The sequence below is a fragment of the Ammodytes marinus genome (genome assembly GCF_949987685.1).
Source record: "Ammodytes marinus genome assembly, chromosome: 13".
Lineage (NCBI taxonomy): Eukaryota > Metazoa > Chordata > Actinopteri > Uranoscopiformes > Ammodytidae > Ammodytes > Ammodytes marinus.
Window position 1 is genome coordinate 19071666 of NC_137217.1, and position 23039 is coordinate 19094704.

The 23039-nt window shown below is 40.2% G+C and overlaps 2 protein-coding genes across 2 annotated transcripts; both read right to left on the reverse strand.

Moving 5' to 3' along the window:
- Nucleotides 1-12: 12 nt before the first annotated feature.
- On the reverse strand, nt 13-11470 carry cdh17 (cadherin 17, LI cadherin (liver-intestine); the record flags this gene model as incomplete). Its single annotated transcript, XM_080039574.1, has 18 exons — nt 11420-11470; nt 10771-10866; nt 10243-10380; nt 9981-10116; nt 9138-9296; nt 8557-8722; nt 7488-7677; nt 7218-7349; nt 6952-7102; nt 6255-6464; nt 5996-6072; nt 5719-5907; nt 4791-5035; nt 3371-3501; nt 2843-3067; nt 2643-2753; nt 217-336; nt 13-101 (listed from the first exon to the last, which is right to left on the reverse strand). The coding sequence occupies exons 1-18, from the start codon at nt 11465-11467 to the stop codon at nt 13-15; spliced, it is 2613 nt and encodes an 870-aa protein (XP_079895700.1). The 5' UTR covers nt 11468-11470.
- A 3835-nt stretch (nt 11471-15305) lies between these two features.
- gem (GTP binding protein overexpressed in skeletal muscle) lies at nt 15306-16704 on the reverse strand (the record flags this gene model as incomplete). The annotated part of the gene is made up of 4 exons (XM_080040192.1): nt 15306-15589; nt 15680-15884; nt 16002-16078; nt 16350-16704. 4 exons carry the CDS (start codon nt 16702-16704, stop codon nt 15306-15308), a joined length of 921 nt encoding a protein of 306 aa, XP_079896318.1.
- Between the last annotated feature and the right edge of the window lie 6335 nt (nt 16705-23039).

The following is a 23039-nucleotide window of genomic DNA, read 5'->3' on the forward strand; positions in this document are numbered from 1 at the left end:
TGTGTGTGGTCTCTACATCATGTTCTTCTCTTCCTCATCAGTCACACCTTCCTTCTTGCGCCCTGAATTTATGCGTTTGATCACTATGACGAAGACAACAACTGCAAAAAGATAAAACAACTGAAGTCAAGAATAGCGGGGGAACAAAATGTCAGCACATTCAACTCAAAACTACGGAACATAATGACAACACACTGTACAGTATATCGGACTTACGGCAGAATCCCATAACGCCACCAAGGATCCCGATGGTGGGCCACATACCGTAACCGACGCCAGCAGGACCCGCTGGTGCCATGTAGCAGTAGCCCAGCTCTGTGCAGTTACATACTCTCACTGGTTTAAAGGGAGTGGAAAGCAACACAATAAACTTTAAACAGAGATATGAAGTATATTTTTTTCTTTAAAAGGATGAGGCTGACTGAGGCTAATAAACAAAGTCCATGTGGAGACACAAACCAACAATGCGTGAGAAACCAAGCTCATATATCAACTTCGCAATGTAGGCCTAGTGTAAGTGTAACCTGTCTCTTCATACATTTATTAATTATTGTGTTTGCCCTGATGTATGAAACAAAGTTTTATTTCAACAAAGTTATTTGTATCACCTTACGACCATGTGTTGCAATTGATAGTATAAGCTACATTAAGTCAATATAGTTAGTTAAAGCTGGGGTGGAGGATTTGGGGAGAAAATGGCAGTTGGGATAGAGATTCGAATCCAAATACCTCAACCACTCCACTTGTTCTCTTTGGTCCCTCCCCTATGGTCCCTCCCTGACACGCTCTACACCAACAAAGTCGTGCCAAAGTGAATGGACAGTCCCAACAGCCAATAAGAACAGAGAATCGAAGCCTCACTCTGATGATTGGTCAAAGTGTACAGCTCATGTTAATTTTAACCAATCAGAAATCACATACCCCAGCTTTAACTAATGAACCTTTGACATAATTAGCCAAAGGTTATGGATAAACGGGTTAAATAATTAGCTAAAAGTTTGATAAAGGGTTGGATAGTTAGCAAAAAAAAAGAATGCATCAAATGAGAAATATTAAGCTAACTGAGCTAGCTTTCACTTTTACAAAAGGTTTGTCTTTCCACCGAGTCAATTGCAACACCTTTCAACTCTGTGTTGCCATTGAGATTGCAAGGATAAACTTTAGCCAAAAAGTAATGGATAAACAGAGTAGCCTAATAGGTAGCTAGCTATTTCTGCTTTCAATAGGTGTGTATTTTATTCCTTATTTATGAAGAATGTTTCTGTGTAACTTGATGCTTTTATTGTATGTTTTTTGTCTCATCTTTTTCCTGTGTTACCACCCTTTTAGATTTTTTAGATTTCTTTATTTAAAAGGGACAGCGCACATTAATAAACATGAGCACCAAAGTTCAACATGTAAATGTGCCAGATTTAGCCATGCAGGCTCATTTTCACCTGTAGTCCCTGGCAGGTAGAAAGAAAAAAAGAAACATTAAAAGAAGAAAAATATAAAAATACAACACATGAGCACAAAAACAAAATGACACAGCACAGACAAACAAAACGACACAATGATTTCTCCAGCACATAACAGGTTGGTGATGTGTGAAAAACATGAAGCATACAGAAACAGATGAAAGTGCATGAACATATAGCACGATTAAAACACATAAGTATTTAAAGAAAGACAAAAAGCACAGACAAGGAGCATACAAGTGGCATGAATGCAGACAAAACACATTAGCACAAACAAGGGTATACAGACAAGGAGCACAAAACTCAGACACAAACACAACTAGTAAACACAAAGACAAACACACTATCCCAGATGATTATGGATGCATATTTGATTTGTCAGTAACCCGTTTTTTATAGATTTTGAGAGGGATTTGAGTGATGTAATGTTCTTTAGTTCTGTGGGTATGGTATTCAAGTAAGTGCTGCTCGATAAGAAAAGGCTGACTGCCCAAAATAACTTTTTCTATATGGTATTTTACAATCCCCTCTTGTGGATGCTCTGGTGGAAGAGTTTATATTTTGTTTAACAAATTCCTTTAGCGGAGGGGGAGCCATACCATGAAATATTTTATATACAAGTAGAATGTCTGCCAACTTAATCATGTTTTCCCAGTTTAACAAATCATATTTTATCAAGATTTTACAATGGTGATATGAATTAGATTTTTTATCTAGCGTTTTCAAGGCCTGTTTAAAACGTGTTTCAACTGAGCGTAATGTGGTCCGTCCTGCCTGTGACCAGCTGGTAAGACAGTAATTAATATGTGAGTAAATCATAGCATGAAGGTACAACCTTGAGGCCTCTGTAAATTATTCCTGATGTGTCTGAAATTTGATAAGTTGCATTTGATTTTGTTTAGGACTTTTTTAACTTGTGTTTTGAAAGTGAGCTTAGAATCTATAATTATTCCAAGGTACTTGATTTCTTGGACCACCAGGAACCTCCTGGGAAAGCCCACATTTGTTAATGATCTTTATTAATCATTTATTCATGGTAATGAAAGAACATGCATTGTGCGGCTAATTTGTGTGTTATTAATGGTATTTTTGGACAACAATGTAAGTTTAAGGGTCAATTAATGTACACACTTTTTAACCAGACTTACCGGAATCCTTTTGGCTGAACTTAAAGACTAAACTCACCCTCAAACGACTGTGTGATTCCCATGCCAGCACTGTCTTTGATGTTAATGGGGAGAATGAAGGTCTTATCCTCAGCTGGTGTTTTCTTCAAGGTCAGTTTAGCTGATGTATCTACATAAAGTACAAGAATGTTGTGAACTAAAATGGACAACTTTTGCATTCTGATGTATCATTATAGGTGGTACAGTTTATCAGCGTACCGTCAATACTGCGCAGATCCCAGTTTGGAGATTTCTTGCCGCTACCCAAGGTGAATGTGAAGGGCGCCGAGAAGGGGCCGCTGTCTGCGTCTTGGGCCTTGAGGATGACAGGCTCGGGCTTCTTCACACAGATGAAGGCCTGGGTCTCGGTCAGCGTGGGGACGTTGTCGTTCACATCCAACAGCCTCACAGACAGGACACGCTCGGAAGACATTTCGGGGTTTTCTTCATAGGGAAATCAGAGGGCAGGAGGTTCACTCACAGATTCCAAGAAGTTCAAGCAATGGTCAAAGGTCAGTGTTCAGGAATACATTAGAGTGTTCATAACACAAACCAATACAAACTGCTGTAGATACTTTAATGCTCTTAAAAAGTTATTGAATCTACTTTTTTTTTACCATGTTTTTAGTGTCTCTGTTGACATTTGTTTATGCTTTTTATTTAAACTGCATGAAACCTACAAAGTGTTATAAGCTTGAAATTATTTGAGGCTTTGTAAAAAGCAGGGAAATTAGTCTATTATCTCACCCTTCTCAAAAACAGTGACAGTGACTTCGAAGGCCTCTACGGCTTCTCTGTCCAGCTTGGCTTTGGTCTTGATTTGTCCCGTGGCAGCATCGATCTCCAGCCAGCCCAGAGTGTCACCGTCCAGCTTAAAACTATGAGATAGGGAGAAAACATTGAAAATTAATTCACGCACACACAATGAAATTGTGCACACACACAAACACACACTGAAAATAACCAAAAACACTTACTAAATGCACACACAACATTTTTTTGTATGTGTTTGACTTAGTGTGTTCGTGTGTAGGCTACATCAGTGCGTGTGTGTGTGTGTTTGTGTGTGTGTGTGTGTGTGTGTGTGTGTGTGTGTGTGTGTGTGTGATATTAAACTGCACAACAGTAACACATACACACATACACAAACACACACAGCGAGAAGCTTTTACTATTCATCTTTGACATACCAGACACTAAACTGGGGCCCTGGTGAAATAATGGTAGTCAAAACAAATCAATAGTCTGTTCTGGATACACGTGATAGTCCTAACATCCAAACTAGCAGCCAATAGAGAGCAGTAATGTTAAAAACAAGCCAGTGCTGAGCTAGTGGAACAATTCCTAAGCTATGAAAGCATTACATGCGTGGTGTTTTGTGTTCTGTCTTCCATTATAGTACAACTTCTTATTACTGCAGAGGAACATGGAAATAGCGTTTGTCTCCTTAAGTTTTCTAAGAGCATATTTTGAAGTCTGTAATTTGGTTCACAGTTGCAAAGCTTAGAAGCTTTAAAGGAACTGCAGCTGAAAGCATAATGCTGGCGTTATTTTAGACTACTATGTACTTGAGTTATGTACTAAAACATCACAAATGTTTCCATACATTTTCAAACTCAGAAGAATTTTTTAATTTTAATGAAGTAAGGCTCTGAGTTTATCGGTCGCCTGTCGTTGAAGAAATGGGAGTTATCTCCCCTGCTTCTTCCCCCTCTTACTTCCGGAAAATGTAATAGTCACTTGACAACCCACTGAAATTATAGCCTGGTCCTACCAGGCCATCGTGCTTCATTTCATTTGTACAGAAGCAGAAGTAGGTAGGCGGGCGTTGCCATGCTACTGAAATTAACTTTTTTTTGGGAAATAATGGTTTATGTTTACTCTAGTATTTACAGCGGCAGGCGTAGCAGTATGTGGGAACAAATCATATCAAACAGAGCCCATTTCCATCATAATGATGGAAGTTTTAACAGTGTGGCTCACTAATGTGTTTTAATAGCGTTTGGACAACTGTGCCAGTCAAATGGCATGGGAAATGAAGATATACTACGCTTTAGTTACACATTGAGATCAATTCATTGTTGTTTGTTTTCTTTCCTCTTGATCTGATGACAGTTAGGATAAGGATAAGGTGCACTAGATTTTGGTTAAATTCAGATATGTTTACCCGATCTCTTTGCCCTCGGGATCCGTGGCCTCCACCGTGAGCAGCACTGATCCTTTAGTGGTGTTTTCAGGCACAGTCGCATCCAGGATGTCCATACTGAACTCTGGAGCCTCGTCTATGTCAGTGACAGACACAGAGAAGACGGTTGTGGACTCACTGCCGTATTCCAGACCTTTCATCAGCGGCTCTGGGTTACGAGCATCAATCTGGAGACTGTAGGTGGCAGAGGATTCGAAGTCCAGAGGCTGTTAGGAGACAAGCAGGCTGGTAAGAAAAAAATTTGGAATAAAAGGGAAGAAGAGAATAATGTTGAAGAATCTTGCATGGGTCACTGCACAGTCGTGATTTTGCCGCATATTCCGTATGAGGCCTATACTTTTGCAAAGTTACACTCATTCACACTCACACGCATTCAAAGCCAGGATAGGCAGAAACCCAGATAGTTAGTGGACATTACCTTCTCTTGAATCTTCTCATTTCAACACGCAAGTTGTATGAAGCTACAGATGATTTTTAATGTTTGTGTGATATCATCAACTATTCTAAATAATACATGTAGTCATTGAACAAGAAAGAATTCCAAAAACACTAGCTTGGTTACACCATCTAAAATGTCAGTATTTGCAGCTTTTTTCTCTATTTCAATATTATACATGGTTTTGGAGCTTGTCAGACAAAACAGGGTATCATTAAAGATGACACCTTATCTTTTAATAAAAATGTAATTAAAGTAATCATGAGGTATATGGATCTCAAATGATTCAGCTAGCATAGTTATAGTGTGTGTGTGTGTGTGTGTGTGTGTGTGTGTGTGTGTTTCCATGAATTTGTGTGTGTGTGTGTGTGTGTGTGTGTGTGTGTGTGTGTGTGTGTGTGTGTGTTTTTGGGTCAGATGTAGATATAGTAGATGTAATAAAGATACCCTAACCTTAACTATGACGAGGTGTCCCACTCCTGTGCCATCACTTTCCACTGCAAAAACTCCATCATCGTTGCCAGAGGAGATGTTGAACTGGATTAAGGAGCTGCCGCTGTCCGGGTCATCACTGTCTGTCGCTCTGATGGTTAACACCGTTTGTCCAACGGGAGCGTCCTCTGCTAGAGTTTGAGAGCCATACTGTGCACCAGACACATACAGAAACAGAAAAGAAAATCAGTTGAAACCCTCATGAGAAACAAGAGAAAAAAGTCATCCATATACTCACGTTGTTCTTCTCAAACTGAGGCGTCTCATTGTTGACGTCAATGACCTTGATGACAACCTTACACTCCGTGCTTAAAACTGTGAGTGAAAAAAAAACACAAGTACTCGGAGTGAGAACTGCCTTACCTCTACTCACTGGTGTTGTAAGCTATTCAGTGTGTGTGTGTGTGTGTGTGTGTGTGTGTGTGTGTGTGTGTGTGTGTGTGTGTGTGTGTGTGTGTGTGTGCGTGTCTGTGTGTGTGTGTGCGTGTGTGTATTACCTTTGTCGCTGACTCTGACAGTAAGGTCGTACAACTTGTGGTCTCTTCTCTGCAGTGAGCTCAACGTCTTAACTTCCCCGGAGGCGGCGTCGATGGAGAAGATGTCCGATGTGGTGGATGGGTTCTGGGACACGATGGTGTAGGTCAGAAGAGCATTCAAAGTCCCAGCTTCATCATCGTCATGGGCCAACAGCTGTCCTACAAGGCTTCCTGGAACCACAAGTAAATACAACTTAACAACAGAAACACAATCTAAAGACAGATTTTCTCACACCTCTGTTCCGAAGAGCCTGTGCACCTGCTGACTGCGGCACAGCATCACAGGTAAGTGCACACATTTTGAGGCGCGCTTTAGAGGGATGGTGCAAAATATCAATAATGGCATAGTCAAGAAAAATATATTTTGAGCCTATGCTTTGGATTTAAATATTTGATAGGATGTTAAGCAACCTTTTTGTAGGGTGTTGGTACTTACAGGCAAATCTTAGCGGTTTGATAAATAAAAGCAATGGTGAAATCAAAGTCTAAGCAAGAGGAAAGAAGTTTAAGAAATATGTTTGCTGAATGAGGACAAACTTCACACACACACACACACACACACACACACACACACACACACACACACACACACACACACACACACACACACACACACACACACACACACACACACACACATCTAAGATTTACATCTTACCTACAGGCTCGCCCTCCTGCACCTCAAATACACTCTCCTCATTTTCACACACTGGCAAGTTGTCATTCACATCCTCCACTAAGACTTGGATCTCCATTGGTGGATCCACCTCTCTGCCATTGTTATCCAATGCAAACACCACCAGGATGTACTGAAACATAACCAAACACAAGTTCAAAAAAACAATCCCTGCGTGGTACGTTGTTATTTTAACATGACATACAACAGGTTCATTGAACAAAGTAAGTTGTGTTTGTATCGTGCACCATGTCCTTGTCTTCTCTGTCGAGCTCCTCCGTCAGAAGTATTTCTCCATCATCTGTGATCTGGAAGGGGAATTTCAGCTCTCGCAATTTCTGCTTTAACGTGTAAACAGCGTTGTGCTCATTAGACTGGACCTGGATCCAAAAAAGGGATGAGAGAGGCCAGTGAGTGGGTCTGGTCAGTCACTGGATATATACAGTAGGTAGAGTGACATTTGTATTTAATGTGTCTGCATTTGTGAGATTTAATGAAGCATGTGCAGCCCACCGCACCTTTGCAATGACCAGAGGGTACGTCTCCTTTAAGTTCTCTTTAATGGTTATCGGTCCGGGATTGACCCACAAGTTTTGTTGCACAATAATTTGCACTCTGGTGTTTCCACTCAGCGCCGTCTCCGAGGCTCCTCCCAGGTCCTGAACGCGCACAATCAGGGTGTAGTCCGGGTCCTCCAGGGGGTCGCTCCTACTCCTCACTTTTGGCACCACAGAGGAAGAATTAGAGCTACCGTTTCATCAACACAACACATACACATTTCAGAAGGTTTTTCTTAATTTGAAAAGCTGAGTCACGTGCACACAGTCTTAGAAATTCCGGGATGACATAACCACTCTCCCCCCTCCCCTGGCTAAACTTATCAACCCAACACCCAATAAATCACACCAAGCAGTACTAATCTCTGACAGTCTTTAGAGTCTGTGTTTATCCACATTGACACCATCCGTCACTCGGTGTCACCAAATGCTCCATGCTTTTACACCCCGCAAATCCACTCCGGGTCTGGGATCACTCACGGCTTTTAAGATTTAAAAAAAAACACGTGTCAAAATAAACAAAATTATGTTGATGTGGTTGTGTGTCACAGGTCACAATGCAGATGACTCAACATCTCAAGAGATTTGATCCCAATAACTATGATTATTTTGTCTTCTGCTTGAGCGGTTTCTCTTAAAAATAAACATTTTCCTGTTTCTTCTAAGTGATTACACTTGATTGGCTGCAGCACTTTTTGTACTTTACCTTTTAAGCATAATTTATACCTGTGTTCTTTCATTTTTGTTGATGCAATTACAGCGCAAGGGTGAGGCACTTGGCTCCATTATCCAATATACTGTATCTGAAATCCTGTTTGACTAATTATCTAACGACAATTCTACATTGACACACCTTGATGTATGTGTGTTTGCCTGATGTCTTGGTCCATATTGGCCCTGATGAAGACACAGTAGTGATGAAATGCTTGGTCTGTTTGCACAATCAAAGCTCACTCAGCAATCAGTGGGGCTCCTTAGTTAAAATTCACAGTCGATTAATAGAAGACATAATTATAGCTCTGCGCTAAACAAATGTGGATGCAAACCTGCTCTCTCCACACAGGTGAAGAAGGGGTTTTCTTCGTAAGGGAGTGTCCGCCCTGGACAGAAGTCGTTAAACTTTGTCTTCAGAGAGCCGCTCCAATCTTCTCCTTTGACATAATGGATGCCCTCTCTGGCCTTTAGCAACTGTTCCCCTGTTAAATGACATGAATACATACATCCAATGTAGTTTAGTTTGGTCCCACACACTTCAAACATGTTTCCACATGAATTGATGGAGGAAGAACATCTCTGCTCTCACAAAAGTCTGCTACCTCTGTTAAAATCTTTAAACAAAGTCACGATCACATGCTCTCACACACTCAAAGTAATCTGTGATCAACAGCACGCGACACATCTAGTTAATCTGCCTCCAATGAGCGTTAATCTGAAGCGCACAAGATGAGCTGTGTAATCTGGATTTACGGCGGCACTATACTGCCAGATCCCTGGCAGAGATGGACAGATTATAGACTTCCCTCACGGACAGAGCACCTAGTTCTGAGCGCAGATGTCTGCATTCATATCTTTGTGGGTCATTTGCGTGTGCACAGGCATGTGTAATATTACCTTGCTCTGAAGTGGAGATCTCTCCAGTGTGAGGGTCAATCTGGAACAAGAGGATGTCGTGTTTGCTGGGGATCTGGCTGAACAGGCTGTAGCTCAGTTCAGCGTTGGGTGTCTGTGGGTCATCCTGATCCAACGCAAACACGCGGGTAAATGGGACACCTGAAACACCAGACAAAAGTGTTGTAAAGGATTTCTCCTACATTCAAGACAGCCATTGTTTTTTCTCCAATAAACGAGATCCAACTGCCTAGAAACTTCACTTCCTTAAAACCCTTTTAATTTCCTCTTAAGTAGTTTTAAATTTGTAAACGTTAGTCCAGACTTTTCTGACAGCACAGCTTTTACATACAATGCTTTTTTGGAAGTGGGCTCTCAACAATTAAATGCTGGATACAATGATGTTAATTTAACCAAAAAGTAACTGAAAACTTCTGAAACATATTTCTTGAATTTCATGTAATATGCCAAAAGGAAGAAATGTGATTTATTAATAATACGTCAATTATATTATAATTATATCATATATAACTTTGTTGGTCTGCTTTGGAAAATCATTAAAACCGTAAAATTGTTGCCTATGGAGTCTCTGACCTATGAGTGGTGCAGAAGTGCCCCAGCAAAGGTTGGGTAAAGGAATAACTAATAAAGCTAATAAATATAAATATAATAATAATAATTATTATATAATATGATAAAATAAGTTAATAAATACTCGGCTTTGCTGATATATTATGACGATTGAAATGCATTTTTAATTTTTTACACAGTACAATTTAATTTTTCCCCAGTTAGTTTTAACACAATTCCTCTTGCATAGTGAGAATTTTCTTAAGAAACACAAACCTGCTGGACTGTTTTCTGTAACCGCAGCTGTGTAAATACTCTGGTTGAAGTAGGGAGCTTTGTTGTTGATGTCCAACACATTTATGGTCACGTAAACTGGGCCGTCCACAACTTCAGCATCCGCCAGTGCCTCCACCTAGATACATTTGCACACAGGTAAATGGATATAAGTCTACATAAGAACATGCTCTATTACAGTGCACAAGAACAATTTATTTAATTCATTTATTCTGTGTTATAAGGAGAATGAGGATCCGCTTACCCCAATCAGGTAGTGGTTGTCTTGAGACCAGTCCAGAGGCCTATCCAAGTACAGCCATCCATCCTTTGAAATCTTAATGTCTTCCTTACCTTCCCCACTCAGTCTGAAATTATTAACCCCTGGATGGGTCACCTGAAACTATGGAGTGAAAGGTGGGTTAAGATTTTTAAACAGGGTTAAGTGACCAGAAATCTTGAAATTCTACAAATCTCACATGCTCACATGCACATGTGCAAGTTTTTACAAGATGTCCGTCTTTTCTCGCAAGCAGTGGTGGAAGTACTTAAAATTTTGCTAAAGTAAAAGTTCTAATCTAATAATGTAGATATGCTCCTTTAAAAGTAAAAGCCCTGCATTCAAACTACTACTCACGTAAAAATACAGAAGTATTATAATCAAAATACTGACATTGGTAATATTGAGATTGGTAGCTGATTGTAGCTGATCAGTTAATTTCTTAGTTCAGATTAAACGCAAAGGTTATTCACAAAAATATGGCCACCTCTGGCAGTGGCATGTGTGTTATACCTGATGCATGGGATATGGCACTAGTGTTCCCTCTGGCACATCCAGCTCTGTGTTCACAAACGGGCCCTTCCTTTCCTCCAGGTCATTTCCCCAGGCCTATCAGAGCAAAGAAACACTGGTCAAAGGTCATTGAAAAATATAGTACATGCTGAAGTAAAACTGAACCTCTCGCACTCACGCCCACATTTGCCCTTTTTCGTTCTGCCCTGTACTAAAGCTGAATGTAGTGAGGCATTGAGGGCAAGTTTTTTTTACAGCCAAGTTATTTATTGAACCAAAATGTCATCAGGAATGAGGGAATTCTTATATCCCACTGCAGGACAAGAGAGCAAAGTCTGCAGACAAAGGACAAATGCTCCATTTGGCAACACATTTTCTTACAGTGTTTTCAATAAGTCACCAAAGATTTTTCTTGCACACATTTCTTTAAGCTTATAGACAGTTATTGACATGTGCTTCATACAGGATGCCATGACAGTATGCACACCTGCCCCCAATCTGTACAAAAAACTGTCCAATTAACTGTCCTATAATTAATCAATCAGTAATACACACTGATTGTTTCACAGAGACCTCTAACAAGTACATGTAATGAGTATTTACAATGAACATGTATTGAAGGACAGCAGCTGCAGCAGTTTGTACTCACAATATTGAACAGGAGTGGGAGCAGCAACAGATGCACCATGGGTGCCATGATCACAGTCTGGGAAGGAGGAGGAAATATAGAGATGGGAGTAAGAGAAGACAGCAAAGGTGAAAGCAGGAGCAGAGCAAAGAGGTGAAGTGAAAAGGTGGATTTAAATCACATGTTAAAACTAAACAAAGATTATTAAACCCTCTGCTCTGCTGTTACATTCATATTATGCTTGAACTAATGAAAATTGATCATTGTGACTTTGTCTATGTAGAAAAAACAATGAACCAGTACATTACGTTCTCTATTCAGCACAATGAGTTATTGATTCATAAAGACAACAGCCTCGCAGAAATAAATCTGTCCTTGAGTTTCCACCCATGTACGCGCTATCTCCACACTTTGAGCTGAATGGGAACTCAAAGTCCTTAAACGTGCGGCTCCACCTCCGCCGCCAGGTGAACCACCCACCTCAGTGCTGCAGCAGAAACTGAAAGTCACAGCATATATTTAACCCTAACCCTAACCCTAACCCTAACCCTAACCCAACTTAGGTGTTTTTTTAAAGATAGCTTTTCCCAGTGGATGTCATTATGACTCAAGTAACATAAGGTCAAAGTGTGTAACCCCAGTGACTATACAGTAGTCTTTAATGACGTGTGCGGCCGTTTCAAGATAATGCCGGTTTTCGTGTTTAAAAATGAAAAGTAACACATTTACTGTATTTGACATTGACCAAAAATTACACAAGGAAGAATAACTGAGGATCTTGTGTGTAAATTATTGTTATATTCAGTTGACAGATCAGGAAAGATTTGAACAAATAATCACGTTTGGGAATTTCTGGATCTGTAGTGTGTCAGCGAGAGAGGAGGGTGAAGTTAGCTGCCACAGAAAAGTGAAGGTGACATTGAGTCGCAGCTAATGACCTTTTTGTAGCACAGCACACTTTTGATGCCACCGCCCTGCTACACTCCTTATTAACACAACAACATATTTTACTTTAAGTTTGATCGTCAACCAATTATTAATATTTATTTCTCCATGTTGACCACTTCCTCAGCTGACTGCCAAATTTTAACCAACAAAGCCACTACTGACATTTTCAATGTACAAATATACTTACAATGGAGTTAAATATTCTAGAAATGTTATTATTCACTTTGATTGTGCATATTGACAGTCGTATGACACAAGGATTTAGGTGTGGCAGGCCCACTATTTTCTCCTTTTAGACAATGACTTGATGACCTTTCTCAGTCTTCATTTTAGATGCTATGACCCAAAATCTATTGTCCCATACAGGTAATATTTGCTCCAATACCAGATACTGGCACAACCCAGGAAGCCACGAAGAAGAAGAAGAAGAAGTGGTTGGTGTGCCAACACCTGACACTAAGGCCCTGACACAAAGTCAAGTCAAGATCACAGCACTTCAGCAACAGACTAAAAGAATCCGGTACATCAAACACGGCCTGTTATAACCAACAGTGGTGGTCGACTTTGTGTCCTATTCACACCACAAAGTCTTCTCTAAATACTCAACATTTCCAAAGAAATTGTCTAACAGGAGAGAGAGTAGACTTACCTTGCCGGAGAGATTGAGCGAGTCACTCCTTAGACTTCAGAGTGATCAGAGCAGCCCCATCCTGTCTGGTCAAACTTTAACCAGGTGTTAACCAGCCATGTTTTATTGAATCTAATGATTGTCTAATCACCCTGCCCTCATGTAGGAGCTAGCCAATGGGGAAGCAGCAGGAACTGAACAATGAAACGTGCAGGGCTGTAAAAGAAAAATCCATCATTACTGCACTTAGTATCGGCCACTGATTTTCGTAGAACCTAAAATGCTCCTGTTAGATGGATATACAGTTGCAAAATACTTACCAGTTGAAGGAATTTCATGAGAATTTCTCAAGACTTGTATGATTTTTAAGCTTTATTAGATAGTTTGGAGAGACAGAGGTGAAATGGGGCAGAGATGAGAATGACATGGAGAGAACAACCTTGGCCAGAATCGAACCTGTGGTTTGCTGCTTCTGAGGACTGAGCCTCTATGGGCGGGCGATCTAACCACTACACCACAAGCGCCCTCAAGATTTGTACTTTTTAGACTACATATGTGTGAATTTTAAAGAAAATAAATACACAAGAAAAGAGGTAGCATTAGGGGGATTTCAGAAAATGCGGTATAAATGTATTATTTTCCCATCAGACTTTGACCTCTTCACCGTCAGATTTTCCACTAGTAGTTGCATGATAAGGAGCTATGTTCAGACAATGGGACAAACAGATTATACTGACAATCAATTGCATCATAGGAATGCAAAGCTATGGGGTCATCTGAATGATTCAGCAGGTCAAGGGACATATCGTGAAAGGGTTAAATGGAGCCAAACTGTTCCACCTCTATAACATGTACAGTAGAAATGAATGCAATTGACAGGTGGAGGTAAAATTGAAAGAGAGGGTGGCTTTTTGTCATACTTCGGGTGTCTACGCCATGACAAAGTGCATTATGCAAATAGGCTAGGTAACCTTTAAAGTAGACCTAAAGAGAGGATGTGAGAGCCCATGTTCTTTTATCTCTGTGACCCAGCCTCACCTCAAGCTGGGATTATCTTCTGTACATCCTGATGAATACCATCCACTATCACTGAAAGCAGTGGGTTTTAAAAGCTGTGGAAAAAAGGAACAGATTTGTGCGATTCTGCAAACAGGTAGTGAGTCACTGCAGTGTTGATGGTTCAGCGGATGAAGTCTTAAATTCGGATGGAAAGGGACTCCATTATGTGATTCACGTGTCTGCGTACGTTGCTCCTGCCTCATAGATATTCTGCAGCAACACCATCTGCCCAACGCTCCGTGGACTGAACATACAAAACACACACACAAACTCTCCCGGCCTAAATGTCACCTTGGCAACACACTTTCTTGTCTTTTCCCCCACTTTTCCCACGAGAGTTTGGGACCTGAGCGGTGTCAGGGCATGATGTTCGGTGTCACGTTGCAACCCAAATCTCTGATCAGCCCCATGAGCAGTGGAATCACACTACTAAATTGGCTGTCACACACGCACACGGGGAGACTAATTGTGTGTCCGAAAGTACAGCTTTTATGTCACCACCTGACTCATCCCCATCAGGCTCAGTTGTGTCGCTATTAGACCCTGTTTGCGTGAGTGTCTCTCTTTTGTGTCAAAGCTGAGTCACCCCCCCCCCCCCCCACTTTAATAATCTCCCATTAGCAAGGTTGAGATGACAGATAACAGGGGGACGGTTTAGTTTTTCTTCCCAAAATCAGATGATGTCACTTTATTTCAATAAGCAACACTGAAACCACATGTAGCACATTATCAATTTGGTAGTTATTTACAGTTAAGTGCAAAATCAACACATCATAAAATAAACTCTGTGTAACAATTAAATGATCATCATACAAAAAACAACCCTACTGACAATTTAGCACTTTTTTGGCACATATTTGGCAGAGATGAGAAAGAGAGAGATGGGAGAAGAAAGGAGAACATAGGGGATAATGTCTTTGTTCAAAACACAGAGATGAACAAACGTCACTATTACGTCTATTGTCAGTTTCCTTCAGTTGAGCTGACAGGAAATGTCCCTTCATTGTTATGAACTGAGGGCTGTCCCCTCACACTGCCATTCACAACTCATGAATGTCAGTGCAGAAACGTTGCAAACACCTCTCACGTGCACCACGCTTTTCTGTACCGAGGATGGATGCAATGCAAACACACTGAGGGCTGGGTTTGAACCATACACCTTTTGGCCCTTTAGAAACAGGCCTCCACCTTGCCCACGGCCACAGATTCTGTTCTCCAAGCTGAAAACTTGTTCACCTGCTTAAAAGTTTGGCATCAACATCTGTCTGGCTCCTACAACACAGAGAGGTTGTGGCAGGACTTGGATTTTAGCCAGAAAGCCACATTGGGATTATTCTTTGCCACCACCTTGTCCAAGAATCGCTTGGCCTTCACGGGAAGGCTCTCACGCCGCGTTTTACAGCGGATGTGTCTGCGACGTCTGTTGGCTTCCTTGGAGTCTCGACGTAGACGCAGCTGCCGCACTATGCCGTGAAAGGCCTCCCAGACGTTGTGCTGCATGGCGGCTGAGGTTTCGATAAATTTGCAGTCAAACACAGCAGCACAGGCGCTTCCCTCTGAAACAGAATGTCAAACATCAGTGTCTGCACACATACAAAACCAATAAGTTTATCAGACACAAACAGACAGGGACTGTTAGTCCTCACCATTGACTGACACCTCTCTGCGGCGCACTAGGTCACATTTGTTGCCCACCAGGATAATTGGTGTGTTCTGCGCGGGTCGGAAGCGGCGCAGGGTTATCCGCAGCTCTGAGGCTCGCAGGAAGGAGGCCCGGTCAGTTACAGAGTACAGCAACAGGTAGGCATCACCTGTCTGCATGTAGTGCTCCTCAGCCCATTCATCGTCAGTCTACAAAGACAAAAACACACACAGTGAGATACAGCTTTGACAGTACAGCCAACAATGCAGGCAGAGGTGTGCCCTCCTCTAATTCACAAGAGCCCACATGTTTGTTCATCATCTCACCTCTGTATCCCATGTGTCTAGCACAGTCAAAGTTGCAGGCTCTCCATCCACTTCAATTGGCTTTTCACACACTTCATCTGAAATGATACACATAACAAACACAAGGTAAATATATTATCAATAAAATCATTGAGTTGCAGACTAGTCCTTATGTTGACAGCAATGATTTCAGTTTTATATAGCCTAGGCCTATCATGTTAAAATAGGAAAATAAAAAGTAGGCTATATGGTGCTCAAAATTGATAATGTAGGCTACCCTCTAATTGTGTGGCATTTTATTTATTCTGGTTGTATGTGATTAAGATGATCAGATTTCTGTCATTGATATGCATTTGATTTTTTTCTCACCTCTCCCCAGCTCACAGTCATCGCTGTCCATGCTGTCAACCGCTCCGGCGAAGATGCTGGCGAAGGCCGTCTTGCCGACCCCGCTGGCCCCTAGTAGCACCACCCGGTACGGGCTCCCTGGCTCCACCGGCTCTCCGGAGGAATCGGTGGAGATGACCGAGTCTGAAGACGACCAGATCCCGGGGCCCCCGTCCGACTCCCCGGCGGAGCTGGTGCAAGACTTGGAGCGGGAGATGCAGGCGGGGACCCGGTTTAGGAGGTTGTCCGGGAGCAGGTGACTGCCCGGGTCGCAGATGCTCCACCGATGGAGCTCGGTCTGCAAGCGGAGGCTGTGGCGGCGCACACTAGACATCATGGTACCGGTGGGATTCAAGCGGTTTGCAAGACGATGCTTTCACTTGTTCTATCACTGAGAGAACACCTCCAAAAGTAAAACGAGTTGATGTCTTCCTTTAAAGTCACTTTTACACGTTCGGTCCCTTTGTTTACGAGAGATTCATTCAAACTAAAACTATGTAGGCTACTCTTAAAAGCACGGTGAAGTAGTAAAGAGTTTGTGCTGCAGTAAGCCTGCTATTCAGTAAGTGAAAGCACCCTCAATGAGGCTGATTAAAAAAACAGATGACACTCATTCAACGACAGACCTGGCTCAAAAGCTGACACGCGCATTAAAAACAGCGTCGATTCAGGCATTGCAGAATGTAACATGTTTTGTCTTTTTTAATCCCGGTGCTGCCGTCTGTCTCAGTGATCACCAGATGATGCTGCGATGGGGTTTCCTTCTGGCTTATATAGAAGCGGACGTGAAGGGAGGGGGCTAGGCTATAAATCGAGCAGTAATGTGATGTGGTGTTACCGTAGGCTATTTTTTTTTTTTTTTTTTTTACTGCCAGGCAGTTGGACCCTACAAGGATTATATGTAGCCTACACCAAGACGGCATTGGATTGTGCAACAGGAATTCAGGATAAATGTTACTAAAAAGCTGTAGCCTATTAAAAGCTGGGACTCCCCTATATTAGACGACGCTGAAGTTGGCAGCTGATTCGCAGCAGCCGATTCGGCAGTTAAGGAAAAGTTAAGGGATTCTTAAGGAGCGGCGAAGTGACTGATTCTCCGTTGTTTAACCCCCTAAATCGCCGCAGTAAAGCCACATTAATTAGTCTAGATTATCTAAGAGAGTCTAACCATTCTTTAAAAACAGTTTACAATTGATGTAACCTTTATTAAGTTTGTTTAAAAGAAAGAGGGGAGATTTCACTGCTTTTTTTGCATCTGGACCACATTAGAACTGGTCCTGATTGAAAACCACTGCACCTAGACTCTTCAATTCTGGACTAGAATATCACAGAGAGGCTATACTTTGTAGGAAACATAGTTTCTGATTTGTGAAACTTTTATTCTATTTGTGAAAATGCAATAAAGATACATTTCAAGGTTTTTTTGGGGTCCAGACCGCATTAGAACTGGTCCTGATTAAAAACCACTGCACCTAGACTCTTCAAATCTGGACTAGAATATCACAGAGAGGCTATACATTATATAAAACATAGTTTCTGATTTGTGAATCTTTTTTTCTATTTGTGAAAATGCAAAGAATGCACATTTTGATGGTTTTTAGGGGTCTAGGCCGCATTAGAACTGGTCCTGATTGAAAACCACTGCACCTAGACTCTTCAAATCTGGACTAGAATATCGCAGTGAGGCTATAGATTATAGAAAACATAGTTTCTGATTTGTGAAACCTTTTTTCTATTTGTGAAAATGCAATAATGATACATTTCAAGGTTTTTTTGGGGTCCAGACCGCATTAGAACTGGTCCTGATTGAAAACCACTGCACCTAGACTCTTCAAATCTGGACTAGAATATCACAGAGAGGCTATACATTATGGAAAACATAGTTTCTGATTTGTGAATCTTTTTTTCTATTTGTGAAAATGCAAAGAATGCACATTTTAATGGTTTTTAGGTGTCCAGGCCGCATTAGAACTGGTCCTGATTGAAAACCACTGCACCTAGACTCTTCAAATCTGGACTAGAATATCACAGAGAGGCTATACTTTGTAGGAAACATAGTTTCTGATTTGTGAAACATTTATTCTATTTGTGAAAATGCAATAAATGCACATGTCAACGCTTTTTTGGGGTCTAGACCACATTAGAACTGGTCCTGATTGAAAACCACTGCACCTAGACTCTTCAAATCTGGACTAGAATATCACAGAGAGGCTATACTTTGTAGGAAACATAGTTTCTGATTTGTGAAACTTTTATTCTATTTGTGAAAATGCAATAAATGCACATGTCAACGCTTTTTTGGGGTCTAGACCACATTAGAACTGGTCCTGATTGAAAACCACTGCACCTAGACTCTTCAAATCTGGACTAGAATATCGCAGTGAGGCTATAGATTATAGAAAACATAGTTTCTGATTTGTGAAACTTTTATTCTATTTGTGAAAATGCAATAAATGCACATGTCAACGCTTTTTTGGGGTCTAGACCACATTAGAACTGGTCCTGATTGAAAACCACTGCACCTAGACTCTTCAAATCTGGACTAGAATATCGCAGTGAGGCTATAGATTATAGAAAACATAGTTTCTGATTTGTGAAACCTTTTTTCTATTTGTGAAAATGCAATAAAGATACATTTCAAGTTTTTTTTGGGGTCAAGACCACATTAGAACTGGTCCTGATTGAAAACCACTGCACCTAGACTCTTCAAATCTGGACTAGAATATCACAGTGAGGCTATAGATTATAGAAAACATAGTTTTTGATTTGTGAAACTTTTATTCTATTTGTGAAAATGCAAAGAATGCACATTTTAATGGTTTTTAGGTGTCCAGGCCGCATTAGAACTGGTCCTGATTGAAAACCACTGCACCTAGACTCTTCAAATCTGGACTAGAATATCACAGAGAGGCTATACATTATAGAAAACATAGTTTCTGATTTGTGAAACCTTTTTTCTATTTGTGAAAATGCAATAAAGATACATATCAAGGTTTTTTTGGGGTCCAGACCGCATTAGAACTGGTCCTGATTGAAAACCACTGCACCTAGACTCTTCAAATCTGGACTAGAATATCACAGTGAGGCTATAGATTATAGAAAACATAGTTTCTGATTTGTGAAAGTTTTATTCTATTTGTGAAAATGCAAAGAATGCACATTTTAATGGTTTTTAGGTGTCCAGGCCGCATTAGAACTGGTCCTGATTGAAAACCACTGCACCTAGACTCTTCAAATCTGGACTAGAATATCACAGAGAGGCTATACATTATAGAAAACATAGTTTCTGATTTGTGAAACCTTTTTTCTATTTGTGAAAATGCAATAAAGATACATATCAAGGTTTTTTTTGGGGTCCAGACCGCATTAGAACTGGTCCTGATTGAAAACCACTGCACCTAGACTCTTCAAATCTGGACTAGAATATCACAGAGAGGCTATACTTTGTAGGAAACATAGTTTCTGATTTGTGAAACATTTATTCTATTTGTGAAAATGCAAATAATGCACATGTTAATGCCTTTTAGGGGCCCAGACCGCATTAGAACTGGTCCTGATTGAAAACCACTGCACCTAGACTCTTCAATTCTGGACTAGAATATCACAGAGAGGCTATACTTTGTAGGAAACATAGTTTCTGATTTGTGAAACTTTTATTCTATTTGTGAAAATGCAATAAATGCACATGTCAACGCTTTTTTGGGGTCTAGACCACATTAGAACTGGTCCTGATTGAAAACCACTGCACCTAGACTCTTCAAATCTGGACTAGAATATCGCAGTGAGGCTATAGATTATAGAAAACATAGTTTCTGATTTGTGAAACTTTTATTCTATTTGTGAAAATGCAATAAATGCACATGTCAACGCTTTTTTGGGGTCAAGACCACATTAGAACTGGTCCTGATTGAAAACCACTGCACCTAGACTCTTCAAATCTGGACTAGAATATCGCAGTGAGGCTATAGATTATAGAAAACATAGTTTCTGATTTGTGAAACCTTTTTTCTATTTGTGAAAATGCAATAAAGATACATTTCAAGTTTTTTTTGGGGTCCAGACCGCATTAGAACTGGTCCTGATTGAAAACCACTGCACCTAGACTCTTCAAATCTGGACTAGAATATCACAGTGAGGCTATAGATTATAGAAAACATAGTTTCTGATTTGTGAAACTTTTATTCTATTTGTGAAAATGCAAAGAATGCACATTTTAATGGTTTTTAGGTGTCCAGGCCGCATTAGAACTGGTCCTGATTGAAAACCACTGCACCTAGACTCTTCAAATCTGGACTAGAATATCACAGAGAGGCTATACATTATAGAAAACATAGTTTCTGATTTGTGAAACCTTTTTTCTATTTGTGAAAATGCAATAAAGATACATATCAAGGTTTTTTTTGGGGTCCAGACCGCATTAGAACTGGTCCTGATTGAAAACCACTGCACCTAGACTCTTAAAATCTGGACTAGAATATCACAGAGAGGCTATACTTTGTAGGAAACATAGTTTCTGATTTGTGAAACTTTTATTCTATTTGTGAAAATGCAATAAAGATACATTTCAAGGTTTTTTTGGGGTCCAGACCGCATTAGAACTGGTCCTGATTGAAAACCACTGCACCTAGACTCTTCAAATCTGGACTAGAATATCACAGAGAGGCTATACTTTGTAGGAAACATAGTTTCTGATTTGTGAAACTTTTATTCTATTTGTGAAAATGCAATAAATGCACATGTCAACGCTTTTTTGGGGTCTAGACCACATTAGAACTGGTCCTGATTGAAAACCACTGCACCTAGACTCTTCAAATCTGGACTAGAATATCGCAGTGAGGCTATAGATTATAGAAAACATAGTTTCTGATTTGTGAAACCTTTTTTCTATTTGTGAAAATGCAATAAAGATACATTTCAAGGTTTTTTTGGGGTCCAGACCGCATTAGAACTGGTTCTGATTGAAAACCACTGCACCTAGACTCTTCAAATCTGGACTAGAATATCACAGAGAGTGGTTTTCAATCAGGACCAGTTCTAATGCGGTCTGGACCCCAAAAAAACCTTGAAATGTATCTTTATTGCATTTTCACAAATAGAAAAAAGGTTTCACAAATCAGAAACTATGTTTTCTACAAAGTATAGCCTCTCTGTGATATTCTAGTCCAGATTTGAAGAGTCTAGGTGCAGTGGTTTTCAATCAGGACCAGATCTAATGCGGTCTGGACCTCAAAAAAGCGTTGACATGTGCCTTTATTTAATTTTCACAAATAGAAAAAAGGTTTCACAAATCAGAAACTATGTTTTCTACAATATATAGCCTCACTATGATAATCTAGTCCAGATTTGAAGAGTGTAGGTGAAGTGGTTTTCAATCAGGACCAGATCTAATGCGGTCTGGACCCCAAAAAAACCTTGAAATGTATCTTTATTGCATTTTCACAAATAGAAAAAAGGTTTCACAAATCAGAAACTATGTTTTCTACAAAGTATAGCCTCTCTGTGATATTCTAGTCCAGATTTGAAGAGTCTAGGTGCAGTGGTTTTCAATCAGGACCAGATCTAATGCGGTCTGGACCTCAAAAAAGCGTTGACATGTGCCTTTATTTCATTTTCACAAATAAAAAAAGGTTTCACAAATCAGAAACTATGTTTTCTACAATATACAGCCTCACTATGATAATCTAGTCCAGATTTGAAGAGTGTAGGTGCAGTGGTTTTCAATCAGGACCAGTTCTAATGCGGTCTGGACCCCAAAAAAACCTTGAAATGTATCTTTATTGCATTTTCACAAATAGAATAAAAGTTTCACAAATCAGAAAATATGTTTCCTACAATGTATAGCCTCTCTGTGATATTCTAGTCCAGATTTGAAGAGTCTAGATGCAGTGGTTTTCAATCAGGACCAGTTCTAATGTGGCCTAGACCCTTAACAACCATCAAAATGTGCATTCTTTGCATTTTCACAAATAGAAAAAAAGATTCACAAATCAGAAACTATGTTTTCCATAATGTATAGCCTCTCTGTGATATTCTAGTCCAGATTTGAAGAGTCTAGGTGCAGTGGTTTTCAATCAGGACCAGTTTTAATGCGGTCTGGACCCCAAAAAAACCTTGAAATGTATCTTTATTGCATTTTCACAAATAGAAAAAAGGTTTCACAAATCAGAAACTATGTTTCCTACAAAGTATAGCCTCTCTGTGATATTCTAGTCCAGATTTGAAGAGTCTGGGTGCAGTGGTTTTCAATCAGGACCAGATCTAATGCTGTCTGGACCCCAAAAAAGCGTTGACATGTGCCTTTATTTCATTTTCACAAATAGAAAAAAGGTTTCACAAATCAGAAACTATGTTTTCTATAATCTATAGCCTCACTGCGATATTCTAGTCCAGATTTGAAGAGTCTAGGTGCAGTGGTTTTCAATCAGGACCAGTTCTAATGCGGTCTGGACCCCTACAAACCATTAAAATGTGCATTCTTTGCATTTTCACAAATAGAAAAAAAGTTTCACAAATCAGAAACTATGTTTTCTATAATCTATAGCCTCACTGTGATAATCTAGTCCAGATTTGTAGAGGCTAGGTGCAGTGGTTTTCAATCAGGACCAGTTCTAATGCGGTCTGTACCCAAAAAAAAACATTAAAATGTGCATTCTTTGCATTTTCACAAATAAA